The sequence below is a fragment of the Somniosus microcephalus genome, chromosome 13 (assembly GCF_052327205.1).
Source record: "Somniosus microcephalus isolate GS21.2 chromosome 13, FLI_Smic_1.0, whole genome shotgun sequence".
Taxonomy (NCBI): Eukaryota; Metazoa; Chordata; class Chondrichthyes; order Squaliformes; family Somniosidae; genus Somniosus; species Somniosus microcephalus.
In genome coordinates this window covers 120,823,204-120,844,484 of record NC_140999.1, presented here as the reverse complement: position 1 = coordinate 120,844,484, position 21,281 = coordinate 120,823,204, and the positions used below count along the sequence as shown (strand labels likewise).

At 42.2% G+C, this 21,281-nt stretch overlaps 1 protein-coding gene across 5 annotated transcripts in view; it reads right to left on the bottom strand.

Annotated features, from left to right (window-relative positions):
* Nucleotides 1-2,022: 2,022 nt before the first annotated feature.
* Nucleotides 2,023-21,281, bottom strand: part of ncoa5 (nuclear receptor coactivator 5) — a 48,674-nt gene continuing 29,415 nt past the window's right edge. For all 5 annotated transcript variants that reach the window (XM_086005254.1, XM_086005251.1, XM_086005253.1 and 2 more), the window contains 5 exons: nt 15,743-15,861; nt 14,274-14,397; nt 9,505-9,704; nt 5,246-5,560; nt 2,023-3,450 (listed from right to left, as the gene is read on the bottom strand). In XM_086005254.1, coding sequence (XP_085861380.1) covers nt 2,795-3,450; nt 5,246-5,560; nt 9,505-9,704; nt 14,274-14,397; nt 15,743-15,861 — 1,414 coding nt within the window. In that variant the 3' untranslated portion in view covers nt 2,023-2,794. The remainder of the gene's footprint in view (nt 3,451-5,245; nt 5,561-9,504; nt 9,705-14,273; nt 14,398-15,742; nt 15,862-21,281) is intronic.

Genomic DNA, 21,281 nt, shown 5'->3' with positions numbered 1-21,281 from the left:
TTATATCATTGCTTTGGTCATCAATTGCAAGACATAGGCCATTGCACTCGACTGGTCTTCTAGCAACGTACATGATAGAGATAAATCTCCCAAACAAGCAAGCTTAGTTGGGAATCATTTATCCTTCGATCATGAGGGGACACCATTACAGGTAGCAATGCAGCAGTGCCATTTAGTTTCTCCGCCCCTTCCACAAACACAATTCAGCTTCCTCATTCCTCCCTGTCTAACCTCAAAGAAAATAAAAGGGATCACAAGGGGAAGCTGACATTACGGTTTGTGCCTTCATTGTCCTATAATTGACACCATCATCTCCACCCTCATCTGATCTTGCTTTCTTTTTCTAAGGATCAAGCACTCATAAGTAGAGGCAGACTGGTGTTCCCTCTACTCTGCCACGTATCTGGAAACCCTCAAGCTCACCCATTTATGCACAAATATGAATCTCAGTTCCGATCCAAGCCAAACTGAACAGCCTTGCATCATAAGCATTTCTGTGCTGTACAATTACATCTAAAGAAACAGTTGGTGTAAATGACAGCCCCAAAGACTTGAGGCCTCCACGTCACACATAACCATTATAGACAGCAAAAGACTTTTAGTTTAGGACTGATTCACATCTAGATCACAGATGGAAATAACCATGCATAGATTACATACGATGTCACTAGACATATTTACTATATTAATACTAATAAACTAAGGGGAAAAAACAAACTATTGTTGCACCAATTCTCAATCCATTGGTTCCAATTGCTCCCTGTACCACATTAAATTCTACTGAAATCAGTTAGGGGAAAAGCCTACAACACACCCATTTGAAAAAATTCACATGGCTACAATTACTTTACTCAAAACTTAAATACAGTAATATAGCTAGTTGCCTTCTTTGTTCAACAATGACATGTGGCTGGGAAAGGGGAGTAAAAAGTCAGGCAATGGAGAAAAAGACAATTAACAGTCAGTGCTCAAGTAATGTGCAAACTACCTGGTGACAAAAACACATCTAGCCATCACCATTTAAAAGCTGGTAGACAATTGCAGCCTTTCTGGTCATCTTGGCTGTACTCGATTGCAGTGGTCAATAGGACCAGTGATATATGCACTTACATCTGTCATCCTCTGCACCATGAAACTCTTGCTCTTGACTGCAAGGAAGGAAAACCAATCACATTGGACCACTCATGTACTGTACAAACCACTTAAGTTGAGAAAAGCCAGGGAATTTTTTTTTTTTTTTATTAAATTAAAAATTAAAATTAAAATCAGCCAAATTAATCCAGGTAAACTGAAGACTTCATAGCAGATAATCTTACCAGACTGTTGCACTGTACAATTGTTAGCCCCAATAGTTCGTAATCAGACAACTTCACTTCCATTATTTGTGCAGAATTCAGATGTAACTACTTTTTTTTGTGGCAGGTTTACAGATTGTATGACTGGTCAAATGGGCTCAGCTCTAATACATCAAGGTTTTTCCAATTTAATAAAGCAGCCTTCTTTATTTCATCCTCAAACTTCTATTCTATTTAAAAAGGAGACAGATAAAAGTACCAGTCTAGATCCCCACCCTAACTTCGAGGCCAACCATGGAGTATATTGTTCACAACTTGTACTTGGGTAGAGACATCCCCTTGAAACCCCATCTTTCCAATGTTACTGCAATGAAAGTTCACAACTCCATTGCTGTCAATTTCAAGCATTTCAGCAACACCTCAGTTTCAACAAAAAAAAGTATAGATTAAAAAATTCAAACAAACTCTCCCACACTAATTTCTGCTGCTGCAATTCTCTCGTCGCTGCTCGAAATTCAACCTCACTTGTACAGATCTCAGCAGTGAAAACAGTTTGTTTTAGTCAGACTGGAATGATTCCCAAAGAGTTGCCACTGGATTTCTGCCACCCACCTTTGCTTAGGTTTTGGGACTCATGAAAACCTTGACTGTTACCATTACTCTTGTAACTTCCTACCTATCCATTAGTGTATATATACACACACACACACATACACAACCAAAGGGGGAAAATGGAAGAGAAACCTTTATTCTTTACAAACCAGATGAAAGTAGTGACTCAAACATTGAACTACCAAGAAATATACAACAGCCACCATTCCACAACTGCAAATGGCACTGGCTACAAATTAAGCATGTAAAACACTTGCTCACAGCTGCAGAGGGTGTACACAAGAAAAAGGGGATCACAAATGTAACAGAAAACCATAAAACTTACAAAAGTCAATTTTACAGAACCGTTATGACAATGACAATACCTGTCTGGCCTAGGATCTAAATTATAAAAGAAGAGTGACAAAACATTAAAATATAAAAACTTGTTTACTTTAGTAAGAGGTCTGCTATCCTGGATTTTAGTTACATTTTTAGAAATATCCATTTAAAAACACTGGATTCAGACTGCAGCATCATGCTTTAATACACAAAATCATCTGGTTAACATTTCAATTTTTTTTTATTTTAAAAGATCAAAGTCAACATAAACCAAGTGATTGCGATTAAGGCCTTGTTCATGAACAAACGTAGTTTTTTTTATATACAGTTACAAGTTAAATTCAGAGTGCCTTTATAAAAAGTTTCTCATTACCTGGTTACCGTAAAATCATAACTGACTTTTTAAACACACCTGAACCTGACAGTAACCAATGTTTGAATGAAGCACTCTTTCGATAACCTACATTTGTTTATGAAACCTTAACAGGTGGCCTTAAAGGGGTTCAATGGGTGTGCTGACTGCTCTTCCATAAGGGCAACTCCCTCCCCTCCCCCTCACCCCAGGCTCAGTAGTGGCGCTGGTAAGATGCCATAGAAGCCTGGTTCATTGGCTGCCCAGGGCGTGGTACCTGGGTAGAAGCCTGGTTTACCAAGTGGGATAGAGATGGACCACTCTGAATCAGAGTATCCAATGCTTTCTGCACACTAGGGTTATCAAAGTTTATACCTGTTGCAACCCCAGATCTCTGGGCCTGAGACAAAGCACTTGACTGATTGGGGGTTGGACCTCGAGGCTGCGGCTGGCCATAGAGACCTTGGGTTTGAGGCAGAGGTGAGCGAATGGCAGTGGCTCTCGGTGCAACTGCTTGACTCATTAAAGATGGAAGTTGTGAATTAGGACCTGTTACGCGCTGCTGAGCTTGAGATAGATACGAAGAGTTACTGAGACCAAGCTGGCCAGCTCGGTTTTGAGGCTGGGTATTCATTGCGCTTCCATAAGCTGGGCCCTGTGCTCCTGCTGTATTTGTATTTGCGCCAGATGCTCCACTGTTGAAGAGGCTTAGAATCTTGGCTTGCAGCTCCTGCTGCTGTGTTGCTTGAGCATCCTGCGGTCCTCCCTTCATAGATTGAGCGGTTGGGAGTGACTGCTGTGCATCAAGTGGGTTCATTCCTACAGGACCCATGTTTGGTCTAGGCAGGGGGGCTGGATTGTGAACCGAACCTGTCAAGAAAATTGGTACAAAAGGCACATCTTAAATCATTTTTTTCAGCCACCTCAATTTGCAGCAGCATAACAAAGACCACAGCTATCATAGGTAATAAATTACTTTTGTAGGCCAGATTATGCAATTAATTTAACCGAGATATCTGGTGACCAAAGATCCTGGCGAGAATGCTTGGTAGTGATAATGGGCATGTACTCTAATTGGTGCCCCACAAGGATCTACTATTCACTATATTTATTCATGACTTAGATAACATGAGAGGCATATCCTTGCTAGGAGTGCAGCACGAACTCAAGAATATTACCAGTTCTCCAAGGGTTAATCTATGAGGACAGATTACATTAACTAGGACTTGTATTCCCTGGAATATAGAAGGTTAAGGGGTGATTGGATTGATGTTTTTAGGATTTTGAAAGGAATTGAGAAAAACTTTCTGTTGGTGGGGGACTCAAAAGGAACATAGCCTTAAAATCAGAGCCAGGCCATTCAGGAGAGTACAGGAAACTTGAGATTAACCGGCCACTAAATAACCGGAACGCTCTATCCACCGGCAAAATTCAGGAGTCGGTTCAGATAACTTTTTTTTTTAGTCTATTTGTGGCTGTGCAAGCGTGTAGCTGAAGTTGTTGCTAAGCTACAGAGATGCTTGCAACTTGTGCCGATTGTTTTGAAGCTGGGTTTGTTGCTTTATACGGAGCTCTGAGCTCCGTATCTTTTACTATAGCGTTCGGTTATCCGGCATTGTTGATGGACCGGCACCAGGTCGGTCCCGTCCGTGCCGGATACCAGAAAGTTTCCTGTAGTTAGGAAACACTTCTTCACACAAAAGGGTGGTAGAAGCGTGGAACTCTCCACAAAAAGCAGAAAACAGATGTTAGGCTAATTGGTCTATAATTCCCTGGTTTCACTCTCACCTTTCTTAAATAGCAGATTGACATGTACAATTTTCCAATCTAAAAGGAACATTTACCAAATCAAGAGAACTTTCAAAGATTATAGTTAGGGCACCTGCAATCTTCTCACCTACTATGGTGCAAATTCCTGATGTGGCAATAGTTTGAGAGCAGGAATCAGTGCCCATATTGTGCAATAGTGTTTAATCACCAAGCAAAGCAGCAGTGGTAGAAAGGATTTACTGCAGCTGCAAAGACTCATTTATACCAGAAGATGGAGATTTTAAATTCAGGTAAAGATTAAAAATTGAGGCAGGTTCTCATTTCTACAACTATTAGTTGCAATCTAATTGACTAAAATAACCAAACAAATTTATTGCCTGCAAGCGTGGCAGCCATCACAATATATAAATCTCGAACTATAGAAGTTACCTTCTGAGAGTGGAAAAAAATGAAAGCTACACCAACTTGATGTTTAATTGATTTTTTAACCTCAAAACACTAGGATTGGATCCATTATCAAAAAAGATAGCAATCTCTGCTCAATAACCAGCTCTCCACAAATCCAGATATACCATCCAAGCAGGTCATTTCTATGGGGTACCTGTGAAGTAACTTAAATTCTCTGCAGTTTTTGTTATCCACATTATTTTGAGTTTAGATTCAATGCTCTCCCTCTCTTGAGCATTGTCCCCCTTTAATAGGACCGTCAACCCTTACTATGCACAGTGCTGCACACTTAACGTGCAACAGTTAGGTGTTAATTAGATTGATGGTGGCTCTAATCCGTTACAGGAGCCAAAGCAAAATAGTGGCTCCAATTACAATTCTTTTTACATCAATATCTGAACAGCTACAAGCATTCACGGAATCTACATATCCAAGTTGTAAATGTTACCATGCAAGGAGTCTCCTCCCCGAAGGAATCGTTCCTTTTTCTCTCTCAGGTATTCCATGATCTTATCAATTTCCTCTATGGTAAGGTATCTTCCATCAGCAAGCAAATTCAGAAGTGGCTGAATGCTGGGGGGATTGCCTCGCTCTTCCATGCCCCCTTGGGTAGGCTCCCGTTCGCGCATGATTACTTCATCCGCCATTTTAGCTGCCTTTCTCGCAATCTCTTCCCGCTCTTTTTCACGCGTTTCCGTCTTGTACCTCTCATAGTTGCGTGCAACCAAGATCATGGCATCAGCCATTGGCATGTTGCGATGCTCTGGATATGACAAATGCAAAAAAAAACCTTGAACGTATGCACACAATCAAAATAAATTACATTTTGGGCACTTCCTTTTGTTGAGTTTAACTAAAACTATTTTATTAATGCAAAACTCAGAATTAAGGTTAGTTTTCCCAACCTGCATAAAGCAGTAACTCTTAAGCTCATATTTTGACACTGTACTAAAGAGGAAACGCCAGTTCCAATAACAAAATATACCTGGTAAAATTCACCTCAATAAAAAGTTATGTACAGCGTAGCTATTTTTTGATAGTCACAATGGTTTATGTTGTTTAGCTTCCTTAATTTATAGCAAAATCAACCTCCAAGGATCAGTTGCTGCCAATGGAGAGCAAGCGCTACTTTCCGAGGATCAGATCTCAGCCAGTTTTTCTAGATAAAAAAGGTAGACATCTAAAATGATCTAGCTGGCCAACTAACTATTCAAGAGTTCTATTCCTGGGCCTTGACCTCGCTGCTGGGTCCCGGCCTCGGACGGGAATGATGTTGTCTCTCACAGGATCAAATTAGCACTGATATTCTCGTGATCCCTGGCCCCGAACTCCACTCGCGATCCACTAGTCACTAGTTAGTGGAGAAGCGTAGTCTTGACGGCAGAGGGGTCTGGGAATTTGGGAGCTAAGTTTAAGTGAAGAGCCAGTGCTCACTGAGAACAAAGAACAGGGGTGGTCGGGGGATGGGCAGTGGGCTCAGGTAACTTTAACCTTGCAACTTGAACAACAAGGCCTCAGGAGCAGATGGAATCCCCGCCGAGGCACTAAAGCATGGCGGAGAAGCACTACTGGCACGAATTCATGAACTCATTTCTCTTATCTGGAAGGAGGAGAGCATGCCAGGGGATCTCAGACGCCGTAATTGTGACCATCTTCAAGAAAGGTGACAAGTCCAATTGCGGTAATTACAGAGGAGTTTCCCTGATGTCTGCCACAGGGAAAATCATCGCAAGAATCCTCCTCAATTGCCTTCTCCCAATGGCCGAAGAGCTCCTCCCAGAGTCGCAATGCGGATTCCGCCCACAAAGTGGCACAATGGACATTATCTTCACCGCACGTCAATTACAAGAGAAATGCAGGGAACAGCACCAACCACTGTACATGGCCTTTTGATCTCACAAAGGCCTTCGACACGATCAACCGTGAGGGATTATGGAGTGTCCTCCTCAAATTCGGCTGCCCTCAAAAGTTTGTCACCATCCTCCGCCTGCTTCACGATGACATGCAAGCCGTGATCCTGACCAACGGTTCCACCAGACCCAATTCATGTACAAACCAGGGTCAAGCAAGGCTGTGTCATCGCACCAACACTCTTCTCGAACTTCCTTGCTGCAATGCTCCATCTCGCCCTCAGTAAGCTCCCCACTGGAGTGGAGTTAATTTACAAAACAAACAGGAAACAGTTCAGCCTCCGTCACCTCCAATCCAGATCCAAGGTTGATCCATCCTCTGTCGTCGAATTACAGCATGCAGACGACACTCGCGTCTGCGCTCACTCGGAGGTCGAACTCCAAACCATCGTCAACACCTTCACCGAAGCATACGAGAGCATGGGCCTTACACTAAACATCCGTAAGAAAAAGGTCCTCTACCAACCTGCCCCCGCCACACAGTACTGCCCCCCAATTATCAAAATCCACGACAAGGCCTTGGACAACATGGACCACTTTCCATACCTTGGGAGCCTACTGTCAACAAGGGCAGACGTCGACGACAAAGTCCAACACCGCCTCCAGTGTGCCAGTGCAGCCTTCCGTCGCCTGAGGAAGAGAGTGTTTGAAGACCAGGACCTCAAACCCGGCACTAAGCTCATGGTCTACAGAGCAGCAGTGATACCCTCCCTGCTGTATGCCTCAGAGACATGGGCCATGTACAGCAGGCACCTCAAAGCACTGGAGGTACCACCAACGCTGCCTTTGCAAGATCCTGCAAATCCATTGGCAGGATAGGCACAGCAACGTCAGTGTCCTTGCTCAGGCCAACATCCCCAGCATCGAAGCTTTGACCACACTTTCAATCAGCTCCGATGGGCGGGTCACATTGTCCGCATGCCCGATATGAGACTCCCAAAACAAGCGCTCTACTCGGAGCTCCAGCGCGGCAAGAGAGCCCCAGGTGGGCAGAGGAAACGCTTCAAGGATGCCCTCAAAGCCTCCTTGAAAAGGTGCAGCATCCCCGACGACACCTGGGAATCCCTGGCCCAAGACCACCCAAGTGGAGAAGCATCCAGGAAGGCGCCAGAGTCTCTTCGCCAGGAGCAAGCGGAAGCCAAGCGCAGGCAGCGCACGTCAACCCAAGCACCCCACCCACCCGCCCCTTCAACCCACCTGCGACAGAGACTGCAGGTCCCGGATTGGACTCATTACTCACCCGAGAACTCATTTTTAAATGCGGAAGTAAGTCATCCTCGGTTCCGAGAGACTGCCTAAGGAGAGTTCTATTCCACAATATTGCCCCAAGAATTCAAAATGTAGGGTGCAGCCCTTTTTGACCATTTCCCCTTTATTTTACCCAAGCATTTATTTGTCAAGAGTTCCCAGTTACCCAGAAATAGGTGCAGCCCCCACTAGAGAGTTAGTGCAGGAGCTGTAAATTGTTCTAAGTTGAATAGAGAAGGAAGGCAGACAATCACTGGGCGAGAGGGGGGTCCTTTTCATAACTTTTTTCTGAGCTGGGATGAGCCGTCTCTTAAGCGTCACTTGCATTTTTTTTTTAAAGCCTCAAGGCCCCATCTAAACTGCAGAAGTCTTACAAATTAGCCAAGGCTCTCCCCCTCATCAATTTAGTTACAATCTATAAGGAAATGGTGCAAACCACACTGTAGGCACTTCAGTCTAAAAGGTCTTAACTGGGGCCTAGGTTATCAAAAAAAGTGGCACCAGTAAACTTGAAGGTCCCCTGTGATGCTCCAACATATTCCTTCCCACCTCCTTCCTCAAAGATAGGATGTTTTATCTGCCCATTCTAACAATACCATGGCTTTACGAAGTTGCAAAAAAATGACACTTCAGTCACACTGTTGTTGCTAGTCATACATAAAAGGAGGTATAGATTTTGGGCAGATTTTCCACTAAAGCTGAAAGAAATTACTTTGAGGATCCAAATAGTTTTAATCACAAGCTACTTTAGGAGGCTGCATCAGCTTCCTCAAAGACTCCCAAAAATCTTGCTACCTGAAATTAATTCTGACAAAAGGTGATTGGAGGAAGCTAAACTCAAGATCTTTGTTTAGAACTGACTGTGGATATTTGGCATGGACAAGCCTACCAGCAAATAAGACAGTTGTGAAAGATCATTCACCAAGCTTGGAGTAGGCCTCAATTCTGAAATTTGCAGTGTTAAAAAGAGAACAAGTGTTGTGGGTTTTGAATTGCTTAAAAAGTGCATTAGACACGAAGATGGTTAAATTACAAAAATTGTTCAAATAGCTTTCTTTTGCTGTGCTGAAATGTTTCAGAATGAATGCCAAAAAGGTAAAAGCTTTTCCAGCATGCTGCATGGGAGGAAGCTAAAGCTATAGGCCAAAATGAGGCCTTAAACAGAATGAGATTAAATGGACCAAAGTGGCAGTTCAAGAGTGCAAATTTCTGAAGCATATAATTTCCTATCCCCCATTGGAACCTGTAAATATTAATGTATATGGAAGCTGAACATTTGAAGAATCCAAGCTCACAACAATCACAAAATCCCAGCTCTGTTGGTTTGATTCCACATAGTCAGCAAATAGTAAAAGCACACATCTAGCAGTAATACAACAGTTCAGGAAAACCACAATATTTTAAAATTACACAATGGAGAAAGCAGCAAGAAAATCAACTTTTTACCTATTCCTAAAAAATTATACTTACTAATCCACGGTACAAGTCAAAGAAGAAATAAAGCTATTGCAAAGCTAAACACTAAACTAGTTTAGAGGGCAAAGCTTACCCTGTGGTGTTCCAAACAGGATATTGACAGTACACGATCTGTGTATTTCATGTTGTTGAGTAATGACAATAGCAAATGCCGTGCCTCCCCTGCTGACATCTTCAAGAGCTTGTGTAAGCGAAACTTCAGTATTCAGAAATATCAAATCGACCACCATACCAAGGTCACGAACCTTTCGACCAACAGACTCTGCATATTCCCTGTTCAAGTGCAAAAAACAGAATGTAACATCTACAGGTGAAGATCTACAAATTAAGATCTACATGCAAGAAACATCGTGGGCCAGCCGGTGGAGCTGGGGGTGATGGTCCAGACCATCGCGATTGCAGGCCAGCAAGGGGGGGGGGGGGGGGGGGGGGGAAAAAGAGGAGGAAGAGAGAAATTGGAGGCCTCCAATCGAGAGGGGTGGGTTAGGTAGGGATGTTGGATTCAGTAGGCAAGTGTAAAGGCACTTACCTCCTGGATCCACCACACCGAGGTGTGCAAAACCTGACCAGCTACAGTTAAATTCAAAATGGAGGTTAGAGGCTTCCAGCCTCATTATATTTAAATAGATAGATGACCCACCCCCTGGCAGAGGATTGGCCCACCCCCGTTAATCCGGAAGTTGGAGGTGTGTTCCAGTTGTGATTCACATTTTTAACACCAACTACCCCCACATCCCCAACCCACTCTCTCTTAGGTTAAAATTCCCCCCAATAAAACCAGACTAACTTAACTGTTACAAAACATATTTGCTCAGATATTCTCACTACATAACACAAAAACAGTAGAAAAGCAAAGTTAGAGAAACAAAAGTACTCAAAGGCGCAGAGGTAATCAGATCTGAAGCACTGTTGCAAAGTGACCCTATTAAAAGCTGCTATATCTATTGAACAAGGACCATGTCCTCCTGTCAGAGCCTTGGGAATTAGTCATAGTACCCAAGATTAGATTGGTCCCAGTTGGGATTGGATAAGCTTTCAAGGGGGGAAAAAAGTCTCAATTCTGGAGAAGCAGACAATAGCATCTCTGTAGATGCCCCAGGATACTCCGAAGAACAAAGTCTTCAGTAACATGAAACCTAAAAGGAGGTTGCAGCCACAGAACAGTTTATTCTGAAGCAAGACTGAAGGCAATAGGTTCTTGTGTTTTAAAGCTGAAACAAAGAAATAGGAGTAGGACATACGGCCCATTGAGCCTGCTCCGCCATTTAATATCATGGCTGAACTTCCACATCAACTCCACTTTCTTGCCCTATCCCCATATTCCTCGATTCCCTTCAGGCTCAAAAATCTATCCACCTCAGCCTTGAATATACTCATCGACTGAGCATCCACAGCCATCTGGGGTAGAGAATTCCAAAGATTCACAACCCTCAGTGACGAAATTTCTCATCAGTCCTAAGTGGCCAACCCCTTTGTCTTGAGACTATGCCTAGTTCTAGACTCTCCAGCCAGGGGAAACAGCCTCTCTGCATCTACCCTATCAAGCCCTCAAAGAATCTTGTATGTTTCAATGAGATCACCTCATTCTTCTAAATTCTAGAGAATATAGGCTCATTCTACTCAATCTTTCCTCATAGGACAGCCCTCTCATCTTAGAAATCAATCTAGTGAACCTTCGTTGCACCCCTTCTAAGGCAAGTATATCCTTTTAGGCAAGGAGACAGTACTCAAGGTGTGGTCTCACCAAAGCCCTATATAATTGCAGCAAGACTGCCTTACTTTAGTACTCAACTCCCTTGCAATAAAAGGCTAACATACCATTTGCCTTCCTAATTGCTTGCTACACCTGCACGTTAACATTGTGATTCATGTACAAGGACCACCAAATCCTTCTGAATACCAACATTTACTAGTCTCTCACCTTTTAAAAGAATATTCTGCTTTTTGATTCTGCCCATCAAGGTGGCCAATTTTTCACTTCCACACATAGGATTACATATGGTATACAGCACAGAAACAGGCTATTCAGCCGAACCAGTCCATGCCGGTGTTTATGCTCCACTCGCGCCTCCTCCAGTCTTTCCTCATCTAACTATCAGCTTACTCCCTCATATGCTTATCTAACCTCCCCTTAAATGCATCCATACTATTTGCCTCAACTACTCCAAGGTAGCGAATTTCACATTCTCGCAAGTCTCTGGGTAAAGAAGTTTCTTCTAAATTCCCTATTTGATTTTTTGGTGACTCTCTTATATTGATGGCCCATTTTACTCCACCTGCCTTCTTGCCCAACCACTTAACTGGTCTATATCCCTTTGCAGTCTCTCTGCGTCCTCCTCACAGCTTACTTTCCCATCTAGCTTTGTATCAGCAGCAAACCTGGATATATTACACTCGGTCCCCTTATCCAAGTCACTGATATATAGTAAATAGAGGCCCAAGCACTGATCCTCGAGGCACTCCCACTAGTTAAACCCTGCCACCCCTGCTATTCCTGCTCTTTTCTGTCCAGTAACCAATCCTCAATCCATGCAAATATATTATCCCCAAACCCATGAGCCCTAATCTTATGCAACAATCTCTTGTGTGGCACCTTATCGAATGCCTTCTGAAAATCAATATATTACTACAGATCCCCCTCATTTATCCTGCTAGTTACATCCACAATAAACTCCAATAGATTTATCAAACACGATTTCCCTTTCACACAACCGTGTTGACTCTGCCTAATCAGTGATTTTCCAAATGCACTGTTACCACATCCTTAATAATAGGAACTTTCTATTGTGGAAAACAACCATGGAGAAATGCACACTCTCAAGGGGCTTCAGTCAATGTAAACTTCTTTGCTGAAAGGCATCTCCAGTAGCTATGTTTGGTCAGTGGCCCAAAATTCAGACATTTAGCAGTTTACATCCAAGTCTATTGTGCAATGCTGCGAAGGAGGTTTTTTGTTGACTAATCTGAGAAATGGAGCCCATACCCATGTAAATTTGAGAAATTTCCTGGAGCCCAGGATTGACAAGTGCACAAAAACTGCCACATTTTATATTAGCAACCCTGCCAAAGATATTACGTTTCAGTTAGAGTTGCCAGTGCAAATTGTGCTAAGTATTCAACTGCACCAGGCAAGCTATACAGTAAGAGTACACGGCAGAGGCACACCAGTTAACACTTGGTCTGCAGACTGACACAGCCTTTTTTTTTGGGGGGGGGGGGGGGGGAAGGAGAGACAGTAAATAACTAGATCAGCAATTATATGTGCCAGACATGAAGGTTTCCAAAGGCTCCCAGTAGTTGACCCCCTTATATACCTAAAGAAAAACTCCAAAGGCAGGTGGCAATTGGAACATTAAGAATCCACGAATATAGGATGCAAGAGTAGCCAGTTGGTATAAGAATAAATGCTGGTACATAGTGCTCAATCCCAAACATGGGAAAAATATTGTTTTGCAACACGCATCACAAAATCAGAACCTACTACAGGCAGAGAAAACAGAACTGATGCTAAATCTAAGGGAAGTGCTATATAGATTCTATAGGAAGTCACTCGATGTCCCACAAGAGAAACCATTGCCTTTGTAACTTGCCCTCATCAACCTGGACGATAGCAAAATGAATTCTGTTATTTCTCATCAACCTGTAGTTTAGTTTCTATTGCTGCAATGACAAAAACAAAAAAACTGCACCTTACCCCGCCCTTTAATATAGATTTTTAATCAGTATTTAACTATCCCTGGTAGGCAACAGCATGCCCCAAAAGCAGTACCATAGAACCCTATTATAGTGCAATGAAAAGCGATATTATAAATTAGTCCCCTAAAAATCAATGGCTCTAGCTAAATAAGCAGCCTAATGCTTTTTGTTTTGACCAAGGCATAATATCCAATATAGACTGAAGCACGAAGAGTACTCTAAGCTCACAGCAATGTGATGCTTCCAGGAAACCCGAGTTTCTGGAATAGGACAGGCTATAAACAATGGCAGAGTTCTGGGGTATACAATACTAATGAATTCTAAGCTTTCCTTTCATTTTGTACCTCTTTTCCCATTACAAGCTACTTCAAAAGATCAGCCATTTGGAACACCATCAAAATTTTCAATTTTGTGGCGTCTACTATTAATGGCTTATTGGTCCTATAATGCCAAATTGTGCTGTAACAGGTGGTAGAAATACACATAGCATAAGAGTGGAAAGAGATTTGATTCTCCTCACCAAAAGGAGTTCCTAATTTCAACCAGAAGGGGGAGAAGAGAAAGGCAGGGAAATCATTCACAGGTGGCAGTTGTGTAGCTCAAACTGCTTTTCCTGCATCAGAGCACACTGCCAGAGCTGGTGGGTAATAAGAACTGAGGGAAATAACTTATTTAACTAAATCTGTAAAATAACCAATTTTAACAAAAAATGATAAGTCAATGTAGACTCCCAACTCTAGACTCCGCACTCTGTTAGGAAGAACTTGTTAAAGTATTCCAGAGAAATTCTATATATATTTAGTATCATCATAAGCAGTTAAAAATAGTTTGTGTATGTTAGATCAGGCAAAGCAGAAAGATTACAAAGACAGCCGTCCTCGTGAATATTCCAATTCAATTTTACCGGTTTTCCTCGCCAATATAGAAACTGAAATTGAAGTACTTATCCCTCAACAGCACAAAACCGATTATCTGGACATCACATTGCTGTCTGTGGGACCTTGCTTGCAGAAATTGGCGGCCATGTTTCCTACATTACAATGGTGACTATACTTCAAAAATACTTCATTGGCTGTAAAGCGCTTTGGGACATCCAGAGGTCATGGAAAGGCGCTATATAAATACAAGCATTTTTCTCTAACTCACTTTTGCTGTTTGTTAACTACAATAACTGAACAATCCACAGGTCTTTCAGCATCATAACGTCTCTGGATTTCATCATAATACTGCCGATACAGTTCTTCTCTTCGGCGCTCTCTTCTCATAGGATCTTGAAAAAAAAACATTAAACCAACTTAGATTTTAAATTAATCTGTTCTACTATACTTATGATTACTGCTTGCTGCAAGCTCTTTTTTTCACCCCAGCAGCCGGTTATGCGAGAAGTTCCAAGAACCAGGAGGCCACCCATGAGCAGAGGGGAAACCAAGGGCGGGGGGAAAGAAGAAACTATTCTCTCCATTTCTCCTCCGAAGCCCCCACTATCCATCTCTTTTCCTCCCCCCCCACCCTTCTCTCCCCCATTACCCCCCAGTCTTCCAAGCCCCAACCTTCTCCCCCCCCCCCCCAAAACACGGTTTCAAGGCTCCCTATTCTTGGAAACTTGAGCGAGACATGATGTTGCACGGTGCAGTTCCCAGCTTTTGTCGAATGGATGTTGGGAAGCTTCCCATTGTAGCAGAAAAAATGGCTCTACCCTGGGATAGAGCCGTTGCAAGCATTCAATCCCAAAGGTAGAGCAGTTTCTCTACTGCTATAGATGCTGAGTAAAGAGATCACCATTCCATAAAAGCCGTTTATTCCACCTCACACTTACTTGCACGTCCAGTGTTAGATTTGGAAGCATTTATGGCTGCCCGTGGTTCATAATTTGCAAGTGTCCATGGTTTCAAGGTGCAGCTTATATCTATTATTACAAGTTATTTGAGACGGTCAATAAGTGTCTGTTATTTGCACGTGTCCGTTTGTATAGGTTTCACTTTAGTTCCATCCCTTTCAAAGGATGCATCAATCAAGCAGCATGATTATGAAGCAATCTAGTGGAAAGGAGACCACCTAGAAAAATGTAGAGCTGTACAGCCATGAAAACCAGATCATGTCAGCACTGCCTCCTTGGGTCTGGAATACCCCAACACACTGGATGCTAAAACCAAGTTGGACAGGAATACATTTTGCTGCAAAGGCTGGAGAAACGAGCACACTCCTTTTAGAATCACTATGCATAGGTCACATTCCTGGGGAAGCCCTATTGGATTATGAAGCAGACTACTGGGAGTATTTAAAACATTACTGCCAGAAATTACCACATTTTTCATGTGGAACAGCAGGACTGCTTCAGACAAGGGGGCTAGTGATAGAATGTGAAGATTCTCCCACAAGTACCTATTCATGTGGAGGATGAAAAATGAAAAAGAATCTAAAGGTATGGTACAAACATCTGAAATTATTTTCCATACTGACCACCAAAAAGCTAGAGCACTATAAAATCATATACAAAGTATATAAACTTACAACTTGAAACCTTCATCACCTAAAGCATTTGCTAGGCTACGTACAATAATGCATAATTCAGTCCATTCTCTTCTTTGAGCTTGGATATCTGCCCTATGACGTACCATCAACTTCACGAGGTGCCCTGGGATCCCATGGCTCACGGAATCTGTCCATATAGGGCTCCTCTTTCCTTCGCAAAATATCATCATAGCGATAATACCGATCATAGACTTCTTCCCGTCTGCAATGCAAAGGGTTATGGTTGAACCATGAGAAACACAGATCTTACTTAAAAAACTCTAAAATTCAAGTGTGAAAATATTTTAGTTTCAATTTGACTCAAAAGGTTTGTACCGCTGAAAGTAAATATCTAACCATTTGCTTCGCTTAATAAGAAAACCAAATCGAACAAAATTGCAAAATAAGATACTTTACATGTTTGGAACAATTGTCATTCTTTATTCAGCTTCATACACAAACTGTGGGCCATCATCCCACAGGCGAATTTAGAGCACTGTTCCTTTAAGAAAAGGACACCAATTGTTGAGAGATCTTTCCCTGCTCTACTAAGAGGCTTTGCTCTCAGTTCTTTATCTGAAAAAGGAAGCACCAACACTCCAGGAATAAAAAAAAGGCACTGAAGACGAGACACCATAACCTCAAATCAATATCGGGTCAAAGATTAGAAGCATCCTCTATACATGTAGGTCGGACTTCAAAAAGGAAGTAATTGAAAGTAAGTGAATTATTGGTAATAGAATTTCCACTTTTAAAGAAAAAAAAACAAGCTGCTTACGACATGCGTAGTGACCCATAGCTTGCCACTTTTCCTCATTTGTTCAACCACCAAGTACTACAGTTAACAAATTGGAGCTGGTCTCAGACAGCTGATCCTTCAGCTACACGATTATAATAGCCAAACACTAGTCTTGACTAAAAATACCAGGACAATAACTGCAGAGAGAAATGACTGCACCAGGTACTTGCTGTACAGAGGGTACACATGTCGATCCTTCTCTCTTCTCTGGTGAACCAGATCCAATAAAGGGAAGGAATCCCTTCCTAAACCACTTTTATTAACTTGTTTAGTCATTAGTTTTGATGATTTCATCCTGTGTGAGACAAGTAACTTTGCCATGAGGATACTCCAGCCTATCCACATAGCAAGCTATTGCCCTACATGTATAATCAGAACAGTGCGTCCTCTCAATCAAGATACGAAGTGATGGACAAAACCTTCCTGCCATTATCAAGGTGTCCACCTTGGCTCAGTGGTAGCACTCTTAGTCCAAAAGTTATGGGCTAGTGCTCCACTCCAGAAACTTGAGCACATAATCTAGGCTTTTACTTTAGTGCAGTACTAAGCAAGTGCTGCACCGTCAAGGTGCAGTCTTTCAGATGGTACATTAAACGTCTTCCCTCTCCTGTGGATGTAAAAGAAATCCCATGGCACTATTCAATGAGGAGCAGGGGGCTCTCCCTATCCTGGTGAACATTTATCCTTCCAACCATCATCTCACTGCTGTTTGCAGACTGTTGGCTTCCATATTTTCCTACATTACAATAGCTACAATTCAAAAGTACTTCATTAGCTATGAAGCACTCTGGAATATCCTGAGGTCATGATAGATGCTATACAAACATGATTTTTCTTTTCTTCATATTATCCCAACAATGGCAAACACGTTCGGACACAAATGAGGGCTTATCTGCAAGTGACATTAAGTAGGGGATCCAACAACATAAAGTTCACCAACTATATGCTACAGTAAGAGTGAAGTTGCAGTTTTGAACTATAAAAGCTGGAGATCAAGAACACACGGGCTCAAATGGCTGACTTTAGTTTGCTCAGAACCAAATTTAATTTGCATGCTGTATCTTAAGTGACCACACCTTCCAGGGCCCTTCATGGAAGTGAAACACGGCAGTGCTTTCCCTACAGCCCTACCCAAGGACAGTTAGAAGACTGAAGTAAGAACCTTGAGGAAGTCCAGTGCATCAAACCAGAGTACTGAAGTTGAGACACTAGTATACAATGCATTTCTGCTTGTCTTGCATACTTTAAAGTATATATTTTCTGAAGGCAGGTAGTCACTATTGACTGCAAACAACTCTAGGCTGGGGCTCTCAATAGCCATACCAAAATATAAATCCTGCAGGCTACCCAGCTTGTTTAACTGGCTCCAATGGTTCACTTTATATGGGACCTTGTAAAAGTTACTGATGCGCTTGGCTAGCAGATCAAGTAACTGATCCTCCTGGCCCAGTAATGCATTCCTTTCCAAATAACAATGAGAGGGAACAAGAGAGGCTGTATACAACATCACAACATCAAAATTAGGTGAAAAAATTGGGTCAAAAACAGAAATTCTTAAAAAGCCCACAGCATTTATTTGGAACATTGTCAAAACACAAAAATAAACAAGGGGCTTAATATGGAACAATTAAGCTAATGACGACCCACTTTACGTCTGTAATAAGGATGATAAAATTACACTATTTACAGTATTTTTGGTCTCAAGTACATACTCATGACAAATACCTTTTATTACAGGAATAGACATTACACCTTCCCCAACTACATGAGCCTTTGTAGAACATGGCTCCACCAGTGCATCTTTAAAGGGAATGGTCTTGTAACTGCTCCATGGCCAACCACAACTACACACAAGGTAAATAACCTTTGCAGCAAGGTGATTCTGAACCAATATGATTTCACCTGCAATATTACTCATGCTGAGACACTCAATTGGGAAAAAATTCACTTCTTTTCATATAAAAGGGCACTGATAGCAAACGATTATTCTGTTGTTGCAAATCACAGACAATGGAAGTAAATATAACATACAAGGCATGCGGGGGGGTGTGGGGGGGGGGGGATCATCGGTGTAGAGGAGGGTACAAGACAACAGAAATTACCTTATGCAAAGGGTGCGTGTAGGAGGTAGCTGAGCAAACATTGCAGAAAAAGTTAGTTAGTTATTAAATTCCCTGGCAATGCCTTATAGACACTTCCTTATTGACCATGTTTGGGGTTTGCTACAAACTGCTCAGCTAAAATAAAAAATGAATCACTTTGACCGTGTTAGAAGGGCAAGCAAAAAGGTACTGGACATGGGGGGGGGGGGGGGGGGGGGAAGACTTCAACCAGGCATACATAAACTGGGAACACAAGTGGGAAGGATGCTGAGCTCATCAAAATAGCATATGATTGCTCCCTAACCCAGGTGCCGCAGGAGGCCCACGAGAAACAAATCTCTTCCAGATCCACTTATGCAAATTAGAAATAGCTGAATTGTTAGACAATTTTAACAGGACAATTTCTGGCTTTGGAAACAGTGCAGCAATGGAACAAGAACCGAGAGATATGGGGAGATGGTAAAAGCAGTTTAAAAAAAGTTTGTATGGAGAGAGAAGAGGCTGACCATTGGACCAAGTACAAGATTGTACAGCAACAAATCGGAGAAATTAGGGGTACCAAAAGAAAACTGGAAAAGGTTATAGCTGCAGGTGCAAAACATGAACTCTAAAAAATTCTTACAATAGCATTAACAGTAAGAGGGTAATCAGGGAAAAACATGATACAGGAAACTTTGGTTTATCCGGAGGTTATATGTCCGGAACACTCGATCTAACGGCAAAAATCAGAAGCTGTTTTCTATAAGTTTTTTTTTTTTTTAGTTATCGTTGCTTTTTTTCCCCCCCAGTCAGGCACTGCAAGGTCTGTAGCTATAGCAACAGCTTCAGCTAGAGACGCTTGCAGCTGCAGCCGACTGTTTTGAAGCTGTTGCTAAGCAACAGGGTTTGTTGATTCACACGGAGCTTTTCAGTTCCATATATTTAAACATTAACGCTGGTATGTCCAGCACTTTTGATGGTACGGCACCAGCTAGATCCCGTCAGTGCCAGATATCAAAGTTTCCTGTAGTTGACATGCTAAATGACTGCGGAGGGTTTATTAAACCAGGGAAGACACATCCAACAGCAAACAATCAGTTGTGTCCATGACTTTGACATTAAAAGAGAGGTTGTTAGGTGGGGATGTTACAACAGACAAACATAGTTCCTTATACAAGAATGGCAACTGTATCTAATAGCTACAAACCAACCTCAATTGGAAAATTACATAACCAAAATGGAAGAACACCTCTGAAAATAACCAGTGTATGCATGATGTGAACTACCAATAGACCATGGACTCAAAGGCAGCTGAGATCTTATGCACCTGGGCTCATCAGTGGAAACTAGAAAAATGCACAATGGAAGCAAAGAAGAATGCACTCCAGTGGAAGATAGAGCTCACCAACGGGGAAGTTAAAGGCCTATGGGTGTTAGTCACTCAGCACGTCTAAACCAGTATTGTCCAATAGAAATTGCTGACTAGCCACAGTGACAGTTTTAGCCACATGCACCAATTTTAGTAGAAAACCCCTTACGCACACTGAATACAGGTAAATGTATTCACGTGCATATTTATTTAAATATCGAACATTCAGTAACTAAGGAAGTAAAGCATTGCACGATTACAAACCACTCGTGCACTGCTCTTCATCTGGCTATTTTACCAACAAATGGCCCAAAAGGGTGAAGTACACATGCATATACTGTGTAACTGAGTCTGGAGACCACGTGCCAAACGACTGCGCCTATTACTCTTATTTACTAGTCAGAAATACAATTATCCACACCTGGATTCCTATTTTACCAAGCGTGACTAGTTGCTAATGTTTCTGGACAACATGGACCTAACCATTGAGATGATATTAATTGAGATGATATTAAAGTAAATATCAACTTGTATTTGTATAGTGCATTTAATGTAGTAGAACATCCCAAGGCACTTCACAGGAGAGTTATAAAACTAACTAACCAACTAACGGAAGGCTTGCATTTATACAGCGCCTTCTATGACCACCGAACGCCTCAAAGCACTTTACAGCCAATGAAGTACTTTTTTGAAGCATAGTCACTGTAGGAAATGCGGCAGCCAATTTGCGCACAGCAAGCTCCCTCAAACAGCAATATGATAACCAGATAATCTGTTTTTGTTATGTTGATTGAGGGATAAATATTGGCCAGGGCACTGGGGAGAACTCCCCAGCTGCTCTTCGAAATAGTGCCACGGGATCTTTTACATCCACCTGAGAGCAGACAGGGTCTTTTATGGCTCATCTGAAAGACGGCACCTCTGACAGCAGCACACTCCCTCAGTACTGCACTGCAGTATCAGCCTAGATTTTGTGCTCAAGTCTCGCGTGGGACTTGAACCCACAATCTTCTGACTGAGGCGCTACCAACTGCGCCACAGCTGACACTGACATTAGGGCAGATGACCAAAAAGAGTGGTCAAAGAGTTAGGTTTTAAGGAGGAAAGAGAGGTTTTAAGGAGGAAAGAGGTAGAAACAGAGGTTTAAGGAGGAAATTCCAGAGCTTAGGGCCCCATTGTCCTGGCCAATATTTATCCCTCAATCAACATAATAACAGATTATCTGGTCATTATCACATTGCTGTTTGAGGGAGTTTGCCGTGCGCAAATTGGCTGCCGCATTTCCTACATTACAACAGTGACTACACTTCAAAAAAGTACTTCTATTGGCTGTAACGTGCTGTGAGGCGTCCGGTGGTCGTGAAAGGCGCTATATAAATGCAAGCCTTCCTTTA